The sequence below is a fragment of the Pectinophora gossypiella genome, chromosome 12 (assembly GCF_024362695.1).
Source record: "Pectinophora gossypiella chromosome 12, ilPecGoss1.1, whole genome shotgun sequence".
Classification (NCBI taxonomy): domain Eukaryota; kingdom Metazoa; phylum Arthropoda; class Insecta; order Lepidoptera; family Gelechiidae; genus Pectinophora; species Pectinophora gossypiella.
In genome coordinates this window covers 9,586,534-9,612,224 of record NC_065415.1, presented here as the reverse complement: position 1 = coordinate 9,612,224, position 25,691 = coordinate 9,586,534, and the positions used below count along the sequence as shown (strand labels likewise).

The 25,691-nt window shown below is 35.8% G+C and overlaps 5 protein-coding genes and 1 long non-coding RNA gene across 12 annotated transcripts in view; 2 read left to right on the top strand and 4 right to left on the bottom strand.

Annotated features, from left to right (window-relative positions):
• Nucleotides 1–176: 176 nt before the first annotated feature.
• LOC126371351 (prefoldin subunit 3) lies at nt 177–2,373 on the bottom strand. Its single transcript, XM_050016659.1, has 4 exons — nt 2,135–2,373; nt 1,544–1,786; nt 1,265–1,419; nt 177–832 (listed from the first exon to the last, which is right to left on the bottom strand). Exons 1-4 carry the CDS (start codon nt 2,201–2,203, stop codon nt 745–747), a joined length of 555 nt encoding a protein of 184 aa, XP_049872616.1. The 5' UTR covers nt 2,204–2,373; the 3' UTR covers nt 177–744.
• Nucleotides 2,374–3,050: 677 nt separating this feature from the next.
• On the bottom strand, nt 3,051–8,153 carry LOC126371370 (uncharacterized). 5 transcript variants are annotated; one of them, XR_007567000.1, is made up of 3 exons: nt 8,061–8,153; nt 4,235–4,361; nt 3,051–3,249 (listed from the first exon to the last, which is right to left on the bottom strand). XR_007567000.1 is itself a non-coding variant. In XM_050016678.1 (3 exons), the coding sequence occupies exons 1-3, from the start codon at nt 4,658–4,660 to the stop codon at nt 3,152–3,154; spliced, it is 312 nt and encodes a 103-aa protein (XP_049872635.1). In that variant the 5' UTR covers nt 4,661–4,783; the 3' UTR covers nt 3,051–3,151. The 5 variants fall into 5 exon arrangements, 1 of the variants encoding a protein (XP_049872635.1); XR_007567001.1 differs by having other exon boundaries at nt 8,066–8,136; XR_007566999.1 differs by lacking the exon at nt 8,061–8,153 and adding an exon at nt 4,790–5,098.
• A 932-nt stretch (nt 8,154–9,085) lies between these two features.
• On the top strand, nt 9,086–9,884 carry LOC126371376 (guanine nucleotide-binding protein subunit gamma-1). Its single transcript, XM_050016683.1, has 2 exons — nt 9,086–9,153; nt 9,233–9,884. The coding sequence occupies exon 2, from the start codon at nt 9,325–9,327 to the stop codon at nt 9,535–9,537; it is 213 nt and encodes a 70-aa protein (XP_049872640.1). The 5' UTR covers nt 9,086–9,153; nt 9,233–9,324; the 3' UTR covers nt 9,538–9,884.
• Nucleotides 9,885–10,012: 128 nt separating this feature from the next.
• LOC126371346 (DNA fragmentation factor subunit alpha-like) lies at nt 10,013–13,258 on the bottom strand. Of its 3 annotated transcripts, none has more exons than XM_050016654.1 (3): nt 13,109–13,258; nt 12,310–12,807; nt 10,013–12,143 (listed from the first exon to the last, which is right to left on the bottom strand). In XM_050016654.1, the coding sequence occupies exons 2-3, from the start codon at nt 12,786–12,788 to the stop codon at nt 12,029–12,031; spliced, it is 594 nt and encodes a 197-aa protein (XP_049872611.1). In that variant the 5' UTR covers nt 12,789–12,807; nt 13,109–13,258; the 3' UTR covers nt 10,013–12,028. The 3 variants fall into 3 exon arrangements, with proteins under 3 accessions (XP_049872611.1, XP_049872612.1, XP_049872610.1); XM_050016655.1 differs by lacking the exon at nt 13,109–13,258 and adding an exon at nt 12,907–12,955; XM_050016653.1 differs by lacking the exon at nt 13,109–13,258 and having other exon boundaries at nt 12,310–12,973.
• A 4,275-nt stretch (nt 13,259–17,533) lies between these two features.
• On the top strand, nt 17,534–20,706 carry LOC126371404 (uncharacterized). The gene is made up of 3 exons (XR_007567035.1): nt 17,534–17,613; nt 18,494–18,549; nt 20,556–20,706. It is a non-coding gene; the product is annotated as an uncharacterized LOC126371404 (long non-coding RNA).
• Nucleotides 20,707–22,462: 1,756 nt separating this feature from the next.
• The window catches only part of LOC126371288 (D-beta-hydroxybutyrate dehydrogenase, mitochondrial), a 41,553-nt gene continuing 38,324 nt past the window's right edge, over nt 22,463–25,691 (bottom strand). Inside the window, exon 8 of the mRNA XM_050016587.1 lies at nt 22,463–23,576. Within this exon, the coding sequence (XP_049872544.1) occupies nt 23,418–23,576 (159 nt within the window). The 3' untranslated portion in view covers nt 22,463–23,417. The remainder of the gene's footprint in view (nt 23,577–25,691) is intronic.

Sequence of the window (25,691 nt, the reverse complement as noted above, 5' to 3'; positions counted from 1 at the left end):
CGAATTTACACAGCGCACACAGCGCTGTTTGTCCTCTAATTTGACAGATATGAAGTAGTGCCAACATTACAACTTGTTACAACTACTTGAATTTCAATCCAATCATTCGTTGACTAAATTCGGCTACCTATGTAAATATTCAAGTTTGAGTTGACCAGGAACTACCTGTAAATACATTGTACACAAAAGCGAGCATTTATTTCTGGTAAAATACAGTTTTTACATGAAGAGTTACATTTTCATATTGTGGCAAAAATTTAACATTCTTTTTCAAGGTGAAATGTTTACATTTAAAGTAGTAGTCGTATTTAAACAAAACTTAGATAAATATAACTATAATACCAATAGACAATAATAATAGCTCACTTAGAAAAGTCAAAAGTTAATGACAGTACTGTCTTGTTTCAACATAATTGAGCACCATTTATAACAACAGTGGAAGAATCAAACTTGTTTACTTTTCAATCCAAATGCAATAAAATCTAATAAGGACATCTATTTTTTATTGAACAAGACTTAGAGATTATGTGAGCCTACACAATGTACAAAAGGAAACTAATGTTACATAATTCATTATTAGCATAAGCTACAAACCCATGTCATGTCACTTCTGGACATAGGTTTCTCCCAAGATAATGGAAGAAAGAATTATAATTCCAAAGTGTAACAGACTCTATAAATACTCTTGATATTGTTATAAGATTTAGTGTATTAAATAAGCATGTAAAATGTATTCAACAGTGATTAGCTAGATAATTTAGCAGCTTTACGCCTCTTCACATCCCAGTTGTATACTCTAGCCATATTCACTTCTGTGGTAGTCCATTGGTCTCTGAAAAGTACATTTAATTTAATGTAGTACAGTTTATAGATTTTTGATAATTTGTCTAATTGATCCTTGTTTACATTAGATCTCCATATTTGATGAGTATGTTTTTGAAACCTTGTGAAATACACATAAATAAATGCATATTCAAATTCCCTAGTGCAGTAAGTAATCAGGGGGGTTAAAATGGCCACATCGAAGCAATTCATCTAAGAAAGCAATATTGCTATTTGACATTTGTTTGCATTGTGCACTTACTTTTACATGCACATGTCAAATTGCAATATTGCTTTTTAGGTGAATTGCTTCGATGTAGCCTTTTTACCCCTCTGAAGACAACATGCAGCCACTTTTGATATTGATGTGAAGTTCTAAGATGGTTCATAATAAGCAACAAAATAAGTTTGTTTTATATTAATAAAAAGCACCAATATTTACCTCAAGAAATCCAAATCATGTTCGACACAGGCTAGGTTCTTCTTTGCGGTTGCCATGTTTTGTGTCAGAAGTTTCTCAGCATCCTCTAGAGAGTACTCCAGCATGACATTAGCTCCCAGCCACAAGCAAACATTTTTGGTCGGTGGTACATTTGCCTGAAAACAATAGTCTCACAGTTTTAAACTTACATTTTTTTTTATTTATTTTAAATAAACAGAATCAAACAGTAAAAATGAAAATACGTAAAATAATTTAGATGTTTTGTAGAGAATTAAGTACCTTCACAAATACTTGATCACTCAACAAAAATTGGGTTTCCATATCTTCAGACTGAGTCTTTAGCTTTTCAATCATTTCTAAAGAGCGAGCTAAGTCTGGGATCTGCTGGCGTAGGCGCCTCCGCTTCGTAGCGAGGGTGTATTCCATGAATTTATATTTGCCATGTTGTTCATCAAGTTTTCTAAGGACTTTATCTACTCCGCCGGAATTATCAGGCTGGTTCATAAATTCATCAACATTGTCCTGTTATAATTTAAAAATTTATTATTAATTAATACACAGTAAACTACGACAGAAGTTCACAGAGATACAAAGTGTTGGAATGGTATTTTATTGGACATGAATAACAAGGATTTAACTTTAAATTAAACATTTCTGAAACAAATATGTGAATTAACATCAATACAATATAAAATAAGGTCTTTTTACTATAATATAAAGCATAAATTCCACAGATGTAGTTGCCGAACATAACCTATAAAAATATTACTGCAAACCCGTTAAGTGGATGATTGCTATCGTTCCTCGTGTATTTCGGGTACGCAACGTAAAAATAGTCTAGAAGATTTGAAGGAAATATTCTACACATACCACAAACTGCGCTTCGGGAATCCCAGAATAAGATTTTGAATTAGAAGCATCAGCACTGTCCCCGTCCATTTTATCTTCTATAACAACAAATGCTTCAGATTAGATTTTATTTACGGAAAATGACTTGCAGATGTTTTTCCGTTTTTATTAAAAGAAACAATGATTATGTTTTAAATTATATTTCAATAATCGAAAAACTTGCTCGATCCACTGATTGACATTATTTTTTTTAACTTTTTTTCTATAGATTAGCTAGGTAGATCACCTGTTTTTCACTATGGTTTTTCACTACAAAGAAAAATAATCTGAGTTTGTTTATGGCAGGTAACTCAAAATACCGTGTGCCCAAGGCAGAAATATGAGAAATGATAAACTGAGTGATTGTTTATGGTTGTATATCATCTTGAGACCTCAAGGAAACTGCGGGAAAAAAGCGCGGGAAACGGATTGTTTGGCGGACGTGTTTTTTCGTGGCTTTAAAATTTTAATTTTAATTCTAACATTTAAAGTGATCATTTGGTTAGTTTAGGTGTAATTTAGTTTGTATATATTAATTATTTTTTATTTATATTGTGTATAGTGTAAATATCAACGAGTTATTGGTAAGTAGTTCTTTTTATAATTTTCCCGCCATGGACCCGCCCGAGGATCCTGGGGGAACGCCTCCTGTTGTTGCAAGTTATGTTACAATCTCTAATGTTGCTTCAACGAATGAAGAAGCAAGTATGGATACTGATGGTTCTTTAGTTCAGGGGAAAAAACGAAAGCGCGTTTCACGCTCTAAAATGTGCAAACATTGCAATAAAAAAAGAAGGAAGGGTCATGAGAAGAAGCTATCTGATTGCCAATGTCTATCTGAAACTGAATCTAATATCCAGCCTGCATCCCAATCTCTTGATGAAAACCAAACTCAGAATATCTCTTTGCCTTTATTTAATGAAACTGTTGCGTCACAAAATATTTCAACTGTCGCTGACAACCACTCTCCACAGTCTCAAATTGCTCGGAGGACTTATATTAGTTCTGATGCAGCTCCTTACACGTTACACATCCAGCATAAGCTGACATCGCCTGATGATGGGGTTTCTTTGCATCCTGTGTCTTTAGGTCGATTCCTGAAACAAAACAAAGTTACAGGTATAGTGGATGGAAGCTTAAAACGAATTGGAAGGAACAGAGTATCTCTCTCTTTCAAAAAGTATGAAGATGCAAACTCTTTTCTTGAAAACCCTATTTTAGACTCCTCAAAGTATAAAGCTTTTATCCCTACATTCTCAGTAATTCGAATGGGTGTGGTTCGTGGAGTACCTGCTGAATGGAGTGAAGAAGAAGTGAAGGAGAATACGACAGTCTCTATAGGCTGCGGTCCTATTCTGAAAGTAAGGCGGTTGAATAGGAAAGTCATTATTAATTCCAAGGTGGAATTTAAACCAACAGAATCTGTAGTACTGACCTTTGATGGTCAGATTTTACCAAAAAGGGTCTTCATGTGTTATACAGCTCTCCCTGTCGATCTTTACATTTATCCAACCGTACAATGTTTTAGTTGTTGTCGCTATGGCCATGTGAAAACCCAGTGCCGCTCGCAACCTAGATGCTTTAAGTGTGGTCAGGGCCACAATGGAGATACCTGCTCAGTTCATGAAGAAGATGTCAAGTGTTGCTTATGTAATGGCAACCATCAGGCTACAGATAGAAAGTGTTTGGAGTATGAGCGCCAACGTGCTATAAAAGAGACCATGGCAAAGTCATGCATCTCTTATGCGGAAGCTTTAAAGACTCATCCGGCCATAACAAAGATCTCATATGCTGAGGCACTTCTTTCATCCCATCATGTCCCAGATAATGTCCCACTTTTAACATCGCCTTCCCAAGCAGCTAAGTCCCCTTCTAAAGTCTCTTATAAAAAAACTGTTCTTCAAACAAGAAAAGCTCCTCCCAGGGCTACAAAAGGCTATGACATTCAGAGTCATAGGGAACTGGTTAGAGAGTATGATTTGCCTGCATCTGCTAATGGAACTGCTCTGAAATATCAAGAAACAGTCAATGATCCTTCTAATATTCCGATTTCTGAACTTATTATAGCCCTATTAAACTTACTTTCGCAGTCAAACTTAATTCCACCGTCCAACGCAGCTCTCATTGATTCTCTTGCACAAATCTCTAAAACACTCCATAATGGACCTAAATTCCAAAGTTCTCCAGTGGAACTGCAGGAGCGTAATTCCTAAAAAACAAGATTTATTATTTTTAGTTAACAAGTACAAACCTCTAATTATAGCATTACAAGAAACTTGGCTCAAGCCAAGTTATAATTTTAAAATTTCAGGCTACTCTTGCATTCGAGAGGATAGACCTGATGGATTTAATGGTGTTGCTTTATTAATAAAGCATCCCACTTCCTTTACACATAAACAAATCAATCATAGAAATGATTACTCTGTTGTAGCTGCAATTATCAAAAATATCTGTTTTGTTTCTATTTATATTCCACATCCCTCTTCTCAGATATATAATGAGGTACATAATATTCTTTCCTCACTTCCTAAACCCTTTATAGTGTTAGGGGACTTCAATGCCCAGCATGTGTCGTGGGGAAGTTCTTTATCCAATACAAATGGTAACACTGTTTACAATATGTTGGACACACTTAACCTTTGTATCCTTAATACTGGTTCACCTACCCGTCGCACCTCTCCTTCACAGGGAAAGAGTGCTCCAGACTTATCAATTTGCACCCCAAATCTTGCTCCATATCTTTCTTGGGAAGCCCTTAAATACACTTTTGGAAGTGATCATTATAGTCTTATTATCACTCTGCCTTTTCAACACGAAACTGTTCGAAAACGGATTCGTTTGAAATATAGATTATTGAATGCCGACTGGAATACTTTTAAATCTCGAATGGAAAGTAAAATTTGTTGTTTTCCTCCTGTAACACCTGGAAATGAAACCTTTTGTGCAGAGACATTTGCCGGAGCGTTTATAGAGACAGCTAATGAACTTTTTCCGATGAAAAAAGTAGGCTGTGGAATACCTTCTCCACCTTGGTGGGACAGTGAATGTACAGAGGCTGCTAGAAAACGTAAAGAAGCTGAAAAGTTATATTTTGAATGTTCAACAGATGAAAACTTTAATAAAGTAACTGAAAATATCGAAGCTTGTAAAAAAATGTTTAAACAAAAAAAATTTGATGGATGGAGATCTTTTTGCCTATCAATTTGCCCAGATGTTAGCCCATCTGAAGTTTGGGCGAATATAAGAAGATTCAGGGGTGCTTTCAAGGAATCCTCTCCTTCTGCTCTTCCTCAGAATTTGACCCATAAATTTATTGATACCCTAGCTCCTCCTTATGTTTCAGAGTTTATAATGATTTCACCAGCTGTCGATGATCGTACTGGACTAAATAGCCCCTTTTCTCTCCATGAAATGAAAGGCGTCTTATCAAATGTGAAGGATTCAGCTCCTGGCGTTGATGGAATACCATATTCATTTGTAGCTAATCTAGGTGATGATGCTTTAGGTTATTTGCTTAACCTAATTAATAGTTTTATGCTATCCGGTAATATACCCCCTGCATGGAGAGTTCAAGAAGTGTTTCCTATTCTGAAACCTAATAAGGATCCTACCCTTGCTTCATCTTATCGTCCTATTGCTCTGTCATCGGTCTTAATTAAAATTACTGAACATCTGGTTAAAAATAGATTAGAATGGTTTATGGAGAGCAAAGGTTTACTTAGTAGAAGTCAGTACGGCTTCAGAAAAGGTAAAAGTACAATGGACAGTATAGCTATTTTTGTCACTGATATACGACTGGCATTCTCTTCTAACCAGTCCGTCGTAGCAGCTTTTCTGGACATTACTGCAGCTTACGACAATGTAGTTTTATCTATACTATATAAGAAATTATTGGCTTTTAATGTACCTTCCATGCTTTCTTCATTTATCATAAATATGCTCTCTGAGCGTTGTATTCAGTTTTTTACGGATGACGAGCATTTTTTGTCACGATTAGTCTGGAAAGGTCTCCCACAGGGGTCGGTACTCAGCCCTTTGTTGTATAATGTTTATAGTTCAGATCTAGAATCTTCCCTAGATGATAATGTGAGTATTCTTCAATATGCAGACGACCTCCTGTTGTACTGTTCTGACAAATCTATTCAGAATGCCTCTTCAGCCTTATGTCGGTCTCTTGATTTGCTTAAGGTTTGGTTGGATTTAAATGGCCTAGATGTTTCTTCTCCTAAAAGCTCTGTAGTTGTGTTTACAAGACGATTAATGATCCCTCCTGTAACTGTTGCATTTAATAATAATCCTATCCCAGTAAAAACTTCAGCAAAGTTCCTTGGCGTCATTCTTGACGATAAATTATCGGGTAAACATCATATCGAATACGTTACCGGTAAATGTGATCGTAATTTTAATATTCTTCGATGCCTTGCAGGAGTTTGGTGGGGTGCGCACCCTTATTCGCTTAAGTTATTATATAATGCATTAATCAGGAGCATAATAGACTATGGTACCTTCATTCTTGTGCCAGGTAGCGTAGAATCTTTTCAGAACCTGGATTCCATTCAGTACAAATCTCTGAGATTGATTTGTGGTGCCATGAGATCCAGCCCAACTAACTGCTTACAAATAGAATGTTCCGACCCTCCTTTGCATTTAAGGCGTCAATACTTATGTGATAAGTTTATATTTCGGTCTTTTCAACTTATCGACCACCCTCTTTACCAGAAACTCCAGTTACTGTTTGATCTTACACTTTCTTCCCCTTATTGGTCCCACAAACCTATCCCATGTCTTGTTAAAAGTTTTCAAAAGTTTATATATCTTCAAGCCCCCACTCACAGACAGCCTGCACATCCTTTGTTTTGTGACGAATTCGAACCTTTAGTTCTATCCCCTGATGTATCCCTAAATTTGGGCTTTATTAGAAGTGATCCTAGTGTAAGTGCCATGTTCTGTCTTACAAAAGATTTACAATGGCCTCATGCTCATCATATATACACGGATGCATCAAAGCTCTCGTCATCAGGAAATGTTGGTGTGGGAGTGTACCATGCTCAGTATAATATAATTCAGAAAATTAAAATGCCACCAGAAACGTCTGTTTTTACTGGGGAATGCTTAGGTCTTTTTAAAGCAATAGATTACATTATAACCATGAAACTTAAGAACACGGTAGTTTTTTCAGATGCTAGAAGCAGTCTTCAGGCTTTATTAAAATTTCCATTCAGAACTAAAATAATATTTCCAATTATTATAGATATACGAAGGTCACTGTATAAATGTATTCGCCTAGGGTATTCAGTTTCTTTTTGTTGGATCCCTGGACACAGCAAAATACCTGGCAATATTAAAGCCGACCTTCTTGCTAAAGAGGCTGTGGATAGTGGTGACTTATTTACATATAAAAACTACACCCATGATTTAGTTAATTTACCTAGCTTATATCTTCATGAATATTGGGGGGATGAATGGGCAGTGAGTTCTCAGACCAAAGGTAAATTTTATTCATCAATTCAACCAATTATTTTAAGCAAGCCTTGGTTCTTCCGGGTTAAAGTTGGCAAGAGAGCAACGTCCTGTCTCATACGTATGAGGCTCGGTCATACATGCTGTGCATCTTTCCTTGCAAAGATTGGCGTTATATCAAGTGGCGACTGTGAATGTGGTTTGGATACTGGTCATGTTAACCACATTTTTCTGGCTTGCCCTCTACATGACAACTCCCTTCTTTTTAAAAATCTTTTATTACAAAAAGTCCCTCTTCCTACATCTATTTCGGTCCTACTTGCTTCTAATGATCCTCAAATATATAAGTTGTTAGCCACATTTATTCAAGTAAATAATATAAAATTATAGTTAAATATATGTTTATTTTATACCTTTTTATATGTGTAAGTATATTGATATTCCTTACCTTACCTTATGATCCTTTATTTCAAAATTTCGTTCCTATCCAAATTCCTATCTCCATAAACGTTTCCTAAGTCTTTATCCTCTACATTCAAATTAGTGTTGCCGAAAAATCGATAGTTTTACTATCGATAGTAAACAGCCAAAATCATGTACCCAATCGATAGGCCTATCGATAGTATCGATACTATCGATAGTATCGATAGTATCGATAGCTCTTTTTTGGCAATACTATTGATAAGCAACGATAGTATCGATACTATCGATAGTATCGATAGTTGAAAAACAAAAAACTATCAATACTATCGATACTATCGATAGTATCGCTCTTCGATATTGCGCAAGCTATCGATACTATCGATAGTATCGATACTATCGATAGTTTTGTACGATCGATAGTGACCTTAATTTCGATAGTATTGAATGTAGCATTGTGTGGAACAATTCACACCATTTAAAGCTCGTATTTAATATATTTTATATTTCGTGGGTGTTTTTGCAGTGGATATTTGGTTTTGAAGTAGGCAATTCTCTAAATTTAAAAAAACACTGTTAAGTGGAGTCGATAGGATTTTTTTTACAGTACTATCGAAATTAAGGTCACTATCGATCATACAAAACTATCGATAGTATCGATACTATCGATAGTATCGATAGCTTGCGTAATATCGAAGAGCGATACTATCGATAGTATCGATAGTATTGATAGTTTTTTGTTTTTCAACTATCGATACTATCGATAGTATCGATACTATCGATAGTTTTTCATCTTTTAACTATCGATACTATCGATAGTATCGATACTATCGTTGCTTATCAATAGTATCGCCAAAAAAGAGCTATCGATACTATCGATACTATCGATACTATCGATTAATTATCGATACTATCGTTTTTTGGTAAACTATCGATAGTTCGATCGAAAACTATCGATATGGCACTATCGAGCGGCAACACTAATTCAAATCTACATTTAAATGGCAAATATGCAAGTCGCATGACGCCAAAGAGAAAAAAAAAAAAAAAAAAAAAAAAGGAAACTGCGTTTTTACTTTATATCCTTGATTTATATTCGAATAAGTCAACAGTGTTTAACTGTACGTACCACACCACAGTATTGTTTAAACCCGATAAGTGGGTGTAATTGAATTTGTATAGTCTGTTTCTTATTTCCAGGTAGACCATCCATCAGTGCAAGGCTACGCCCTGTTTCGGATTTTCCAGTGTTTAATTTTGCTTCCAACATAGGCCTATCAGACACCGCCGTTATGGATATGATGGTATCGACGTTGCAGCAGCAGCGTGCTGTCACGGAACAGTTACGAAGGGAAGCCGCCATCAAGCGCATTCCGGTGTCTGTAGCGGTGGCAGACATCGTGAAATATATTAACGAGCACGAACAAGAGGACTGCCTGCTCGTTGGCTTCTCCAGTCAAAAAGTGAATCCCTTCCGGGAAAAGAGTTCTTGCACCGTTCTGTAACTCAAGCAACTCTATTCTTCACCGTTTCCTTGTGTCTAACAAAATTAAGGTCTTTGTGTAGCATTTAATATCTATTATATAGCACAATTTGTTATGTAAATTATTTAATTTGACATCAGATTTATATTCAGTGTCCGTTCAAACTTATCAGTGTTCAAGAGAAAAATACCTCAAAATGTATATCAATATCATAATAGGAATTGTGCAGTAAAAATATGACAGCTTGCATTTTATTTTTAAACTTAAGAAAGTGGGGATTGTTTAGCTAATTATAAAAATCTATTTAAATATAACATTATTACAATTGTCATTGTGTTTCTGTCATTAAAATATTATAACTTATACTATTTCATTATTTCAATATACTTTTTAAAAAACTGTTCCCATGGCCTAATACATAAGAGTGTAAGTTCATTACCCTAACCCTAATACTTGATATAAAATGCAATAATAATAATATAAAATAAAATATACATTTTTATTTAAGTAGGTATATTTTATTCGTGCACAATAAATAAATGTTAAGGGCTACATACCAATTCCACTATTAGGAATTATGTTTTACAAACTCAGATTCCATATACTAAACCTATAGTATTCATAAGACAATATGCATTCTTCTCAAAATGGAAACCTATACACACAACACCAGGCTTCTTGGAATACCTCATACACTTGTTCTATTGTTAAGCTTTTTGACTTTTACTTTGCATACAAAGAAACAAGCTAGTCAATGTGGCATAAAGAGAATTTCTACATTGCAAGCATTGAATATTATGTAATAACAATATCAAATCAAATTTTTACACTTGAACAAACAAACAATTTAAAAATTACTAGATCACAAATTACCTCATTACTCACCACTCATCACTGACAGTGGAATGCTTGGCTTCTTGGAAAATACTAACATTGCATACATATTGCACATTATATGAAACTAGGTACTACAGTATACAATTATAATGGGTATACACACCTACTTACTCTAATTTTAGTATAGATTATATAAGCTAAATTGTTTTTTGAGAGATATTGCAGTTAGTAATAAAGAAGTTTTAGAAGAACTCCAGATTGTTTATAAGGAAGGCAAGGCTCTAGTATTTGTCATGTTTACTGATAAATAATGGCTCTTTGTTGTACAATAAGTAAGTAATGGAGCATCCTTATCTAATATTTTGGCAAAGAATAAAGTTTATACAACTCATTTGATCACATTCACCCCCACATCCATATACATAAACAATTTGTTTATCAAAAAGAATGCACATACAAAAGTCACTCATAACAGCTTGCAGTGCAATAAAACATGTATATATAAGATCATCCCATCAATTCCCACACTGTCCACCCCACATGGCAGTACGTTCATTCCCTAAACAATAACATGTCCCGACTTACGGCAGTGAAACTAAACAGGAAAACCTATTCGTTATTCGTAAGTTGTTTGAGCAAATTTGGATTTTAAATGAATAAATCTTATTCTAGGGGTAAAACTATATAAAAAAGAAAATTTACCAACTATCAGTCTTTTAAATTGATGTTGATTATCAACCTTGTGGCAAATTGTCTCTCAAAAGTTTACAAAAAGGAAAATCAATGACCATAACACTATTGCTAGCATATCTATTGTCAGATCCACTATCAATATCATAAGTTTGATGATTATGAGTTATACAATAAAGTTAGTGATTGGCACAAATGCAACCATGATTGATTAAAAACCCACAACTGACCACATACCATTCCATCTTAGAGTAGAGCTGATAAAATAACATTACCCATTACCAATCACTGACAAAATATCACTAATTATTTGTGCTGATTAATATAAACTGTAAATGACATGGTGATTACAATATTACTTTAATTACACATGACTAAATATGTCCTACATACAATGTTTAGAATATCATTATGGTTACCTAACTTTCAATTTCAGCTCATATTCATAAGAATAGCGTCTTACATCTAGCAACTATGACTTACATTCTTCTGGTATGTCCTTGTTTAAATTTTTTACAACATATCTAAAGATTAACTAAGGATTCACTAAAACAATCCTCATGATAATATGAATGATTAGTTACAAACTGCTAGATCACATTTATCTCTTCTACCTATAGTACACATTGAACTTTGCAGTTACTATGGGCCGATAAATTGCTGACTACTTATATTCAAAATGCAATAAAAGCAATAATTACTTCAATTCTATAGAAAAAAGGCCCCATTTATTTGGTGTTCAAATATCTTGTACAAAACTTACCCCTGAATAAAATACTGGAAGATGCAAGGTTGAATACCACAGTATCAGACTATACAGGTAGTAAACCTGGCTTATCAACCTATGTATTAAATATTTTATCCTTCCCATCACTAACTCAGGAGGGTAAGCAGATAAAATTCTTTGTAAACTTTTGAGATGTACCATTCCTTAAAAATAAATCGAGGGTTACTTGAGTAAGTTGGTGGATGTCCGGCAAATCTTCTAAACTCTCTCCTGTTTTGGTGGTGATACATCTTCTGTCCCGTTAGCTACACTCTGGTGGTACAGCTTAAGAAGCTCCATTGCATCCTGTGCTTGACGCTTCTCTAATAATATTCTGTAAGAAATAAACAAAATTTAATATCAACTGAATAATGGCTTTTGTCAATAAGTCAATATGATACATCTAAGTTTTGTTATATTTTAAACCAAATCTTGATATATTCTACTTACTACACTAGATGCATATTTAAAAAACTTTTTTTGACAATAAAAATGCTCACCTTCCAGAGGCTTCCTTGATGTGTTCCAAAATTATTCTGTTATCTCTGTCAGTTACAATATCGGCGAGACTATCGGGGTCCATGTCCGACAAGAGCTCCAAGTCCTGCCCACCCAGTAACGAAATGTGGCATAGGTTGTGTTGTAGTCGTCCCACCAGGTTGGCCACTTGACCCTTCTCTCCCAGCGCGACGTCATCCGTCTGGTCCAGCGACACTTGACACTTAGGCATATTCGGAGTCCACTTCTCATTACCGTGTAGTATCATCAACGAAGTATCAGGGTCTAAGGTTGAGAAGTACTCCTCATCGTCAACCTCCGTTCCATCGCACTCTAAAACCACTGTCAGGTTTTCTGAAGGCAATCCGAGCTTTTCTGGCACTTTGGAGAGTAAATCCTCCAGTGATGAAGCCACAATTCCTTTCTTTTTGTCTCGATTCATATCACATATCTTGTACGGTTTGTTGATATCGTTCTCCATTGTTTTGTAATTCTGTGTACTAACAAGCAACCATGTAAATAACTGAGATAGTAACAATAATAAATACACAATTTCTAAAAGAGAACTATTAAATATTTGGGATTTTCTCACAAATTACCACAATAGATTTCTTTCTTGCAACTCAAAACTCAATAATTTGACGTTTTCAAATTGTTGCCACAAATAGAATGCATAACTGAAAAAAAATAACAAAATATTGCCAGAATAAAAAGGAGGGTAATTTATAATGTATACCTACTTTGCAAAAGTTTACAACAATTAGTATTTATAAAATCAAATTAATTAAATAAATTTCTTACAAAAATGAACCGTTTTGGCAATAGCAACCGCGCGAAGAGACAGACGGCTATCTTCTACGAGAGTAGTGCTGAATGTGATGTGGTGGGTGGTCGCGGCCGCGTCTCGCCGCGCGCCCGCGTGCGGTGCCGTCGCCGGGGACTAACTAGACATACGCGCTTGTCTGCGGGCACAGCCTGCTGGCCATCTATTCACTGAATTTAATATCGTACCTATTTGTACTTTGTTGAATAATGGCCCCCAGCGGAACAGACGATATCCTATGAATAGAGCTAAGGAATAAAAGGTTTTTTTTTATATAATAAGAATTCACAAAACCTTTAAATCTTTATATTTAAACTAAGTTAATATTTTACGTGATCATATTTATGATAAGGTTTAATAAGTACTTAATATTATTTTATACTCGTGGCACATTGAAAACACCCTACACTTATTTAAATACATATATTTTATGGAAAGTAACTGTATAAAAGCTACTTAATTAAATAATGAATAGGCATACACAATATTTTATTACATACACACACAGAAGGAACATAGGTACGACACAGGATTACAAATTGAACAAAATTAAAGAGGCGCGGTCTTATTGTTAACCAGCAGCTTTTTCTGGCGATAAGCACTATTTATCTATACAATTTAAGTAGCTATATCGCCAATACATATAGTCAATAGTAAATACGTATATTTACATACTTACCTACCATTATTTATAAGAGTCATCTTGAGATGTCGCCGGGGATGTTCAGATTCTATTTTCATCCGGGATTATTATATTTGGTTGGCGTAGTTGGTGGCCGCGCTCAGCCGCTTGTTTACGTAACAGATGTTACTATTATACGGCGGACTTGACCTTTCCTAAAAATAACAAACTACAAAATTCATATTATCAATATTCAGTAGACAACACAGCAGTATACTTATATAGGTATAGGACGACTTACTTTGTGATTTATTAGGCAACGTCCGATATTCTACCATTCATACTAGTTACCGTTATTGATAATATAAATTATGCTGATCTATCATAGCGCTGAAGTAAAAAGTAGATACTTATAGCATCTACATAGAGAGTAGGTGAACTGGGATTCAAATGTAACGTCGAAGGGCGAATGTGGGGTAAACCTAAAGTGTATGTTCAGAAAATAAATAACACAAAGTCCTTTTTTCCCAAATGGTTACGTATTGGCAATAGGCTCGCTCCTCATTATATGGGACTTAAACGTAGCTGAGGAGTGGGACTTAGGTACTCCACACATTTGAATAAATATCTAAAAAGACCTTAAACTATGTGAAGGAGGGATCAGTGTCAGTCGGCCGGGTACACCAGGACGAGTCAGGCAAGGGCGGACGGGTCACACCCGGTCAGAGCGTGGCGCGACGGGCGAGATCAATAGCACCCCCTACCCCCTTCTTCAGCCCCTAAGCTGTCTCTTCGAGAATGCAATTTGCAATGTGCCGTACCTGTAGGCAGACAACGATGTTTATACGTACTTTTTTAATTGAATAAGCTAATTAATAACAGGGTTTGACTAATAACTATAGGTCGGAGATTCGGTGGCGTATTTAACTAAAGTTGACGATAGTTCATAATATAGAGTTGATATTACCCAATGGTTTTATTAGTCGCACTGCAATAGGTATATTTGAATAGGCATCCAAATAATATGGACTTCCTGCTATTTAAAATTCTATCGTAGCTATATTTAAGTAAGGTAGAAGCAGTGTTTTGCAAAACATTCGAACATCCGTATTAAATATTTAATTGTTTCAGTAACGAATAAAATTATAGCTATTTTTTTAATATCAAATATTCGTATTATCAACTGTACTATGGATCACCGTCAAATTTAGGTACTTATGCTAACCAATATCCAACTACTATATATTAATACAATAACTGAAGTTTTAGGCTTAAGACTATTTGATCCATACAAATCGAATTAATCAAAGTTATTTCCTACTTCGCTGCTGTTGGCTCAACGACTCAAAATAGATTATTGTTGGAAACAAAACAATTTCGTAATTATTTTCTAATCATATCCGTTCGAAAGTTATGCGCCTGAATCGGTTACACCTGGGTATATCTTTCTGAAAAGTACTCACTTGTACTTACTTCCAATTATGGTGAAGAAAAGTTGTTGTATATGCCTATTCCCATTGTAATTCATTTCCGATAACAAATTTTAATATGTTACGATGCTGTCAAGAGGCAAGAGGGAAACCACTGCCCTAATTTTTCCCTAAAAAGTAGTATGGTGAAATGCTACACCGACAAGAGCGTGGCTCTTAAATTGATGATGATGATGATGACGATGCTGTCAACACGTTTATCCAGACAATGCTTTTCTGCCAAGACTTGTATCTTTAGTCCTCAAGGTACGAAGCTAGGTCATTATCTTTCTTTAGTCCTCAAGGTACGAAGCTAGGTCATTATCTTATCTTCGTGGTTCTTCTTCTTTTTATCGTGTAGGTTGTGGGGTGGAATACCAATCTCATCAAACCTGGTGTCAGGGTTATTACTGAGCCGCCAAAGGCCCCTGACATGGCTTATGTAACGACTACATACTTACATCAGAAAGTAGTAACCGGGTCAACGGCTTAACGTGCCTTCCGAAGCATGGGTCATCTTACTTTCGGACAATCAGGTGATCAGCCTGTAATGTCCTAACCAAACTAAGGATGACAAAGTGATTTTTGTGATATGTCCGCACCGGGATTCGAACCCGGGGACTCCGTATCGGGAGTCCAACGCCCACGGAGGCCGTTATCTTCGTGGTAAATTGAGGTTATCCTAAGCGAGAAGGTATGCGCGATTCAAGCAGAACCAATTTATATGCGATTACTGTACCTAAACGGGATAAGCGATGGTTGCCATAATGTTTGCGCTTTATTACGTTCGTGGCGGCGGGTTAAGAAGCCTATTATGTTACGCCAGTAAATGAAATTAGTTGCGGAAATTAATTAGTAACATTATTCTTTATTATATACTTATTTATACACTAATCCTATCTTTGTAATTAGGTTGAAAATACATATTTTTTTAACTCGATTCGCCGTATATCCTGGGATAGCATCAATTTAGCAGGAAATGTATTTATATTAAGTACTTTTATTAATATAATAACGGTTTTGCTTAATTTTTTGCACCAATTATGTGTCCTGTGTGCCATATACCTTTATATTTATTAGGTATGTAATATTGTAAATATATACATAACAGTTACGGGTATAATAGTCGAAGAGTTTTAGGCAGATACAGAATGATCCATTGTATACAATGCATGCCATTTATTAATCTAAAGTTAGGTCATCTGTCTAGCCCGCCCGTCCTCTCTATTCTGATTCTAAACGTACAAAATGTTTTACCGACACCAAAGTTAGTCTTCACGCTGTTTATTCAGCAACAGGAACAGATTTCCCAAGCTGCCAATAAAAACTTTTTAGCTTACATCTGTTATTCAAGTCATGTTCAGATTCCGGTTTGTGCATCAATCTGAAACTCTACCAGCTTCATTAAAAAGTCACGCCATGGCCTTGTTTGTGAAATCTACCACTGATATATTCACGGCGTGAATGGTGTGACAACTATTATTATGTTTCTTCTAACCAAATTGAAAATCGTACTTGACTTAGACGGGCCTCGTAGACAGGAACACACTGAACTTACGTAGCAGCTACGCAGCGTAGCAAAGATATGCGTGCTACGCCAAGGCCTCAAGTATGGAACAACTCATAAGAGTCTCGTTTTATGCAATATTTCCTTCAAAGATTATAATTTTCACAGTTTAAACTATTGTAAAACAATAAGCCAATAAACGGATAGCCTTTGTTGGTAGTGCGTATTTTTACACAAAATTATACATACCTACCATCAAAGCTTTTTTTCGAAAGTCGGAGAGTTCTATAAATAACGCCTAGAACAGTTGGAACTTTTTTGTACGAAAACCTATTAAAGCAAAAAGCTGAAAATAACTTTTAAATCCTTTTATCAGTTCTGCGACTCGGGTCTGATAAACACTTTGGTATAGAAGCAACGACCTCTAACGAGAGCGCCGTTTGAAGTAGGCTGCCTCTTGATCTACTAATGCCACGTGAAGGGTATTGGCCCACATCACACGATCGCTGGGAGTCATCTTAAACATAATCAGCAGCGAGGAAAGAGAATGTCACTGTTTGTTTGAAGCAAATTATTGTATTGAATGATCGTTTCTGTTCTGTGGTACCTAATTAAGTAACTAGAAATAAATCTCCCTTTTGTTCCCTTCCAAACCATGCATGGAATAAAATAATATATTACCTATCTGATTTGATGTATGTGGCTTCATTAGTTATCATACCGTTTATATGTATTCCTCGCGTAGAGTGAGCAACACCACACGACAGAATTAACGCGTGCATTATTGAAGCGAAGCGAACCGTAACGACGCATCTGCAATACGGGCTGAGAAATATTTTCCCGGGAGGACACGTAGGAGTCACTCAAGGTCGCAGGTAAAAAGGAGTAAGTGTTACTAATAAGGATATTTACCCCAATTTTCTAGCGTATTTCAGGTAAACAAGTTATTCAGGGAAATTGAGTTGGCGTGTACAGGGTGCTAGTGACATCGTAACGAAAACTTTGAAGGCTGATTCAGATCATGATTTTGAGTTGATATAAAGTGGAATTTTCCGTCTAAAAGTATGGCCCTGAAAATAATTTTAAAAACATTTAAATTTTCATGTTTATTCACCGTAAATTCCACTTGATATTAACTCAGAATCATGGTCTGAATCATCCCCCTCAGTATTCGTTACAACGTCACTAATACCCTGTATATTATAAGGATGGATTTATTTGTACCTGTTCGTGTAGTAATGTAATAAGAATGGTAAATTGCTTCTTTATATATTATGGCTCTTATCCTTAACAAATCAAATTAGGGACATATTGTTCTACTATGCTCTGGGGTTAAATATAAAACGAGAATTTAAATCAATGTTTTACGTCTTCCTACCTCAGCTATTCGTGAACACGACCAACGACCATGGAATATAACTCTACAGCTTTTGTCCATACATTGACGATTTATCGATAGACCCATTAGTGCGCTCTGCAAGCGTAAATAAATGTCCTCTATTTTGCAATTCTGAAAACGTTTCAATTTAGGAAATGGACTTGGAAGTAGCTAGATCTTTTCATAAATTATAAGCCGCTGTTGAGAATTTATGTTTATACTGGTAAACTTTAGAATAACGTCAACTTAGAAGACGGGAAGTTAGAATAGCTTGTATTGGTTAATTTTAAATGAGTAAATAGCAGTGTGTTCAATGTTGTGACTTATCCTCTATGGTGGTGGTTAAATGAGAATATAGCCGGCATGCAATTAGTGGATATTTTTCAGTGACAGTAGAATGGATGAGTGGCGGAAGGACGGCGACAGAAAGCAGGAAACTTGCGGTAAAACGTGTCTAGTAGCACTTTTCTTTTTATTATACTTTATTTTTATGATCAGAAATACGTCGTATTTATACTCTTCTTTATTGACAACATTATAATACAACCGAGCTTGTAATACTCCTTATTACACATACTAAATAACTTGTTATTAAACTCCGTGTAATATATTATATGTAACAATAACAAAAGATTATTTTCAATGGAGTACGTACAATATTCTTTTAACAAGTCTTCTTCAGTTGTTTTTAAGGAAAATTTTCTCTTTTATATACTTTATTAAGTTGGGCAGAGGTTGGGTGTACATAGGAAGCTTTGTAACATTATAATACGGCTTTAAGGATTTATCAAACTCCGTCACATTGGATTACAAGGCCTTTAGAAATATCTGTGTACCTATCTCGTATCTCATAGCTCTTGAGTTTACGTATATATTTTATGAATATTTAAGTATTACGTGAAACCAGTAAAACTGGTTTGCGAATTCTCAATTTGAAGTTCGCTCGTTGAAGAATTTAATCTTCTTGAAGAATTTTCATCGTTAGACAGATGCAATCGCCCGTGAGCCTGAATAAATCAGATTGAATATAAGTCTCTGATTGGTACAAAATTAGCAAGCAATTATTCATTCTTACACAAGAAAATGGATTTATATTCTAATAAATGTAATGTATTAAAATCATATCATTAAAAGTGTATCTTCGGAATTAATGAAGGTGACCTTTTCAAAATTAATTACGGTTTAGAGCCGTTTAATTTGTCTGACGCGCGAAATAATAACATAGTATGTTTCGCTGTATACAAAATACACAGATGTAAAATGTAATCAGACACTCGTGCAGTGTTCGGTGTTGCAGCATGACCTTTGTGCAGGTATGTAGGTTGAGGTCGCCGACTGACCCCGGCTCCCGCGGGCACATTACTCCACAACCCTCTGACGACCTGACGCGGCGCAATTTGTGCCCTCGCCGCAGGCACAGCCTGTTCTATCGGAAACCGATACCTAATTAACGAAATACTTAGCGTTTTTTTTCATCACTATTCTATCTACATTCCTAAAAGCAGGCCCTTTCATCCACTATTGTTTCTTCTGCGCAGATAATACCAATACGCCATGGATTGGTCGGTTTGTAAAGATTTTAATTGGGACCCAATTCTACATTTTGCGAGAGACTTTTACGATTTGTTTACTTGCCGGTGGATGTAAAATGGAATACCTTGCTTTTAAACTAATGTGTGTTTGTATAGATCATAGACAAGTCGTCAGGAGACTGTAAAAGCTATTTATCTTCGTTCCTTTTGCTGTCTAGACAGTGATGTCTCCTTTCCAAAGTACGCAAACCTCAAACCGTGACGTCAGAGTTTATTAGCAAAGTTTAAAGGTTGGGTGCGCCCTAACAAACGGCTTTTTATGTGCGCTTAATAAAGTATAATGCGAGTTAATATTTTCACTCTGTATTTAGGTGTGCAGTAGGGAGATATTAAATTAGCTAACTGGTAGAGTTTATAGCCCGTTACACATTGTCGTCACGTCGAGAGGTTCAGCGACGTGTGGTTACTAAACTGCTTACAAAAGACGTGTTTTTCTTCTCTGCATAATTTATATAAAGACGACCGATTGATAGCTATATTATGTAGTTTAGTGGCTGTACTTTTATACGATTTTATCATGTAGAAACGATTACTGCTTAACAACTAACACATTTTGTAACTTAATTTTTTATCTCCCTGTGTGCAATTAAGACTATTGTGTCTTATAGTACCTATTGTATTGTGTATTGAAGGTCGTATTTTTAGGCACAATTTTCTTCTGCGCTAAAGTTTAGCCCGGTAAATGAGTTTCTTAAAACGCCGAAATGTTCCAGATTACCCGGCGTTCCATTGTCGAGGCAATTAGGAGCACCTTATTGTTGGCCTGTGGAATACCAGGCCAAAGGTCATAGGTACGAGAGTTAGAGTAATCAATCAAAAATTCCCTTAGAATATGAAACTGACTCTGTTGTTCACAGCTGCGGAAATCCAAAAACAAATACAGTGAAGTAGTAAAGTGCTTCGGCCCGGGGAAAGTTTTTTCAGTGCAGACAAGTGAATCCGTGTGTTGTGAATATTTCATCGTAGTCACGAAACTGCAAATGTTGTCGAGCCAAAGTTTTATTTGAATCGAAGGTCGCATTGTTATTGTGTACTACAATAAAAATACTTTTAGAAACTGAAATGTATTCTCTACCATACAGACTACAGAATGGGTTGTTAATCATGAAACTGAGTTAATTATAAATATACAATATACATACTACTTTTCATATTAACAACATACATTATATTAGTAGTTTCGTACCTAGCATAGCTAGGAGTCGGAATACACCTATACACTATACACACTATACACCTCTGCCTACCTCTATGGGGAAAACAGGCGTGATGCTATTCTATGCAGGTTTTCGCAATTTATTATAGCACAGAAAAAGAACCATCTCCTAAAGTATGAATACAAAATAATATCATGCCACAAAATTGACAAGATGTAACAAAATGTTTACCGTAATCGCTTCGAGTGGCCATTTCCATGTTTTATGTTGCAAAAGTATGTCACTTCCGCTTACAAGGTAATAAATTTCCGTTATCATATAGGTAGGTGCTTACATATGATATAATCCATTTACGCATTTAGACTGTGTGGGTGTATATTAGGTTTCATTCATTAGGTTCGCAACAAAAGGTGTTATTGATACTTACAGTAATTACCTGTCAATCAAGACTCTTTGGCTTCTGACTTATCCCCAATATCTTTCTTTTGTGTAAGACTGTTTACTGCTTGAGAACTTACAAAAACTGCTTATGGATAATATTTCAAAAGAAGATTCATATTAAAAAGAAAATACTAAAATCTCCTATTTAATTCTGATAAATCTTTTGCTGCTGTTCTAGCGCATATTTCATGACTAATTAGCTTAGTTTAATATAGCGCCTGGTATCAAATTGCAGTAGACAAACTTCGGAACTGTTACCTATATGTATTATCAACTTTGTTATACGACTATCTGGTATTGCAAGTGAACCAAAGTAGGTCAACAGCAGGCAGACGGCGGAAGAACGATAAGTCGGCCGTACCGCGCTCCAAGTAGGCAGTTTGGCGACATTTTGGAAACCATATTCAATTTTATGTCACATCGAAACTACCAATGGATAAAGCACGTAAACGCTCGCGTGTTATAGGATCAACGTACTTGATTGAATTCTGTTCCACGAACAAAGGATGTTGGAAACAGTACAAGTAAAACCATAATTTATTTTTCAACTTTATTAGAAAAGACATATGTTTCAAAATATCCACACGCTAGTAAACTAACTAACGACATTCAAATGAGTGGACTGTCGCACTTTAAACTTTAAATGCATTTAAAAAATGCAGCAAGTATTGGTCGGATGGCTAAGTACTTGCTGCATTTTTAATATAACACACCTGCTTCGGAAACTTGGGTCGCTATTTTAAAATACATAAATTACATAGACATTTATTTTGTACACAGCATATTAACAAGCGTTCAATACAAATAAAAATAGTCAACATTGAAATAAAAGTTCTACTACAGGTTACAAATAGTTACCTATCTACTTAAACATATTCAGAATCAATTAGAAATCTAAAAAGTAAATGTTGAATTTATACAACAAAAAAAGAAATGATTTGTGATTCATAAATCGGGTGTCCGATCACAAAAAAGTTAATTAAATGCGAAAATGAATCAGAGCACATGCAACTGACAGATTTGATGGAGAACCGATAATTAGTGTGAATCTAGATGTACGAGAATGTATAGACACAGTTGGCTCTATGTTTGCTAAGGATCGGAGAATGTTGGCTAATTAATGAACTATAAACCACAACCTCGCGGCTGCACTATTAACCTATTAGTATAGACCTTGCTACACAAAGAGTAGCGATAAGTCTTTCTGCTAATTAAGAGCCGTCACCAACAGCAGCCCGGCTTCTTATTATCGCACATCTTGATAATTTTTGATGACGGTTAAGCTTCTAGTTAGGATTTTAGTTAGCCAAAGCGGCGGCGAACCGTGGACCGAAGTCTAGGCACAAAGGAGTAAGTTACCCTATCAGTAGTTCCCCGCATATGCGGTCGAAGGGAAAGTTTTTCACTAACGAAGCGCCCACGAACGTGTTCAAGTGGGGGCGGCCGCCTAAATGATCGCTAAAGTTGCTCCAACTTAAAAGCTTACGTAACTTATGTGGGTTTAGGGCTCGAGGTCTCATTTGTCAAACAATGGTGACTTCATTACTTAATTTGATAAATACACCTAGTGTGGATCGACGGTGTAATTACATTAGGTAATTGCACGATGTCCTAATATTTTGAGCCGTATTTGTCATTTAACAGACATTCTAGTACGTTCTTGAACTTCAACCCTTGTCGGATGATAGGGGTGCTGACGAAGGGCGACCTTATTATTCAGCGTACAAAGAATGGGTTATTTTTACACTGAAATTCAGACCGAAGTTTGCGCAATTGGAACACGTTAGAGACATTTATTTTTAGTGGGATAAAATCCTCCCTGTCTCCCTGACTGTCTACAACAGATCTTATCTTTCTTTTCGCGTCCGTCTTGCGCTCGATTAGTGAGGACATAAAAAGGTTGTCTTACATTTTAAGCATTTGCATCCGTAATATCATGAAACTTGTAGAGAATGGAGCTAGTTGTAAATATACTTGAGAAATTATTTGACTTGAAAATTCGAAGTGAATTTGATAGCCCATCCATTGTTTTAAATAAAGGTTCCTAGTTTCATGATATTTTTCGTATTTAATAGTTTTATATTGGCGCAAACTGGTCTGTGTAGCTGGAACAGGTACAGTTTAGTCGACGTACAATCCTTCATAGAGGGAGCGCGGCATATGCTCAGCCAGGATCGACTTGAGCTTCTCACGCGGGGAAACCGGGGTGTAGCGGCTTAGAGGGAAGGTGCGCGTCACGCCGTCGCTCAGCGAACGAGTCACCGCCGTCAGGTCAGCGTCCTGTATAGACAAATACACATGGTTATACTTTCAATCGATCAATGCACTTAGAAGTAACTTTGCGTTTTTATAAATTTGCTACGTCGTTGCTACGCCGCGTAACACCTATAATAACGCTACGTTTTGTGCTTTGAATAAATATTAATCTATGCTCAGTGATTAGTAATAGAGGCTTTGAGAGTATCAACCTGCAGTACGTAACTATTATTTTTAAATAGTCAAACCCTTTTACTTCTAAATAGTAGAACTTGTAAACTCAACCCACGCTATCTTTAGTTTTGGTGGATAAAGTAAGAAATAATTTACAAAAATATTAAGTTTGGTTAGCCTTGAAGTTTTACGTAGTAAAATAACCTAATCATAACTTTTGCTCACCAAATATTTATGAGACAAATATTTACAGGATCTCCTAATTTGTTGTTTTTTCCTTGAAATATATTTTTTTTTACTTGAATTAAAGTAAATTTGACACGTATCATATCCATCTTAGGACTTCGTATCAATAGTGGTTGCAAGTTGTCTTTGATTACTTGTAGCTCTGCCCACTCCATTACGGATTATGGGTGTGATGTACGTGAACTAACTGGCATTAACTACTTGATTGGACAAATGGGGAGCGTTGAGGACTATCACTTCCGTGAATATCTTTTCCGTATTCGTGAATCGTATAAGCAAACAAGCACTGTCTAACCTTTATTAAAAGTTTGTAAAACAGAACCTGTATTTATTTACTGCCCACGTTAATACAAGCTGTCCGGAACATACACGAGAAGATTAAATTTTAATTCTAATCTCAAAGGACAAACAAAGTATATTCCCAATTATGTCTGCTCATAAAGGACTTGATTCCGTAAGTAAGTAGTAAACTTCCCACGAGTTTCGCTTAAATATTTTTTGTCTCCCTTCTTTGGCGTCGCTTAGTAATTAAGCTCTCGAAATAAAGAATACGAATAAGATATTTATAAGATTCTAAAAATATCTCGAATACATTTAAAATACCTTGAAACATACTGCCGTGGTGCTAATAAGAATGGAAAATTATGCAAGTCTTGTGCGCGAGTTGAAATAAAGTAATGAGGAGAAATTAGGCGCCGGCACGAGTTGATCAAGCGCGAGAGTACACTTTGACTCTCCGTGATGGCATATCGACGACATATATACATACATAAACTCACGCCTATTTCCCACCGGGGTAAGCAGAGACTATATAATTCCATTTACTTCGATCCTGACACACTTCTCTTGCTTCCTCCACATTCATCAATCGCTTCATACACGCACGCCGGTTCAAAGTAGATCGTAGTAAACCTTTTCTAAGGACATCTCCAATTTGGCATATCGACGAACCGTGGCGAAATGGAACAAAACCATACTGCTTTCATGTTCTTTAGTACTGCGTAGAACTATTGCTTGGTAAAGGGTACATAATACATAAATAAGTAAATAATTATTACATGCTCAGCGGTGAAGGAAAACATCATGGGGAACCCACATTCCCAAGAAATGCATTTTCGGAGGTATGTGACCTAACCTGTATTGGGCTGGTTTTCCCTTCACGGGTTGGAAGATCAGACAAGCATTCGCATCTATACAAAACTGGACCCGTCATACTTTCAGGTTAGGTAAGCGGACCCTGTGTTAAACGGGATAAAGCTAGGGAGATGATGGAAGGGTAAATACCTGCAGTACTTACTTTATGTAACTTTCATAATTAATTACGTTTTAAAATTAATCCACACATTATGAATATATAACACTCTTATTACTATATGTAGGAAATATTGCGTAACTCCCAAACTAGTACAAATATACATAATATTACGCGTATTTCCTGTTGGGGTAAATACATATAGAGGTATATAATAACTTAACTGAACAATTGAGCCATAACTAAATAATTTAAGTCGCTATAGAATTCTATTATATGTCTGCCTTTTAATGCGAGACATACGTAAGTATAAGTACTTCTACGTACTTATATATTTAAGTATAATATTAAAATAATTAATACATAGGTACATACGTGACTCTGTAATCACGTCCTTTGCTATCGCGTTAAGCAAAACCGATTTTCATTTTGATTTTCAAAGCTACCGTGTAGGTAAGTATGTGATA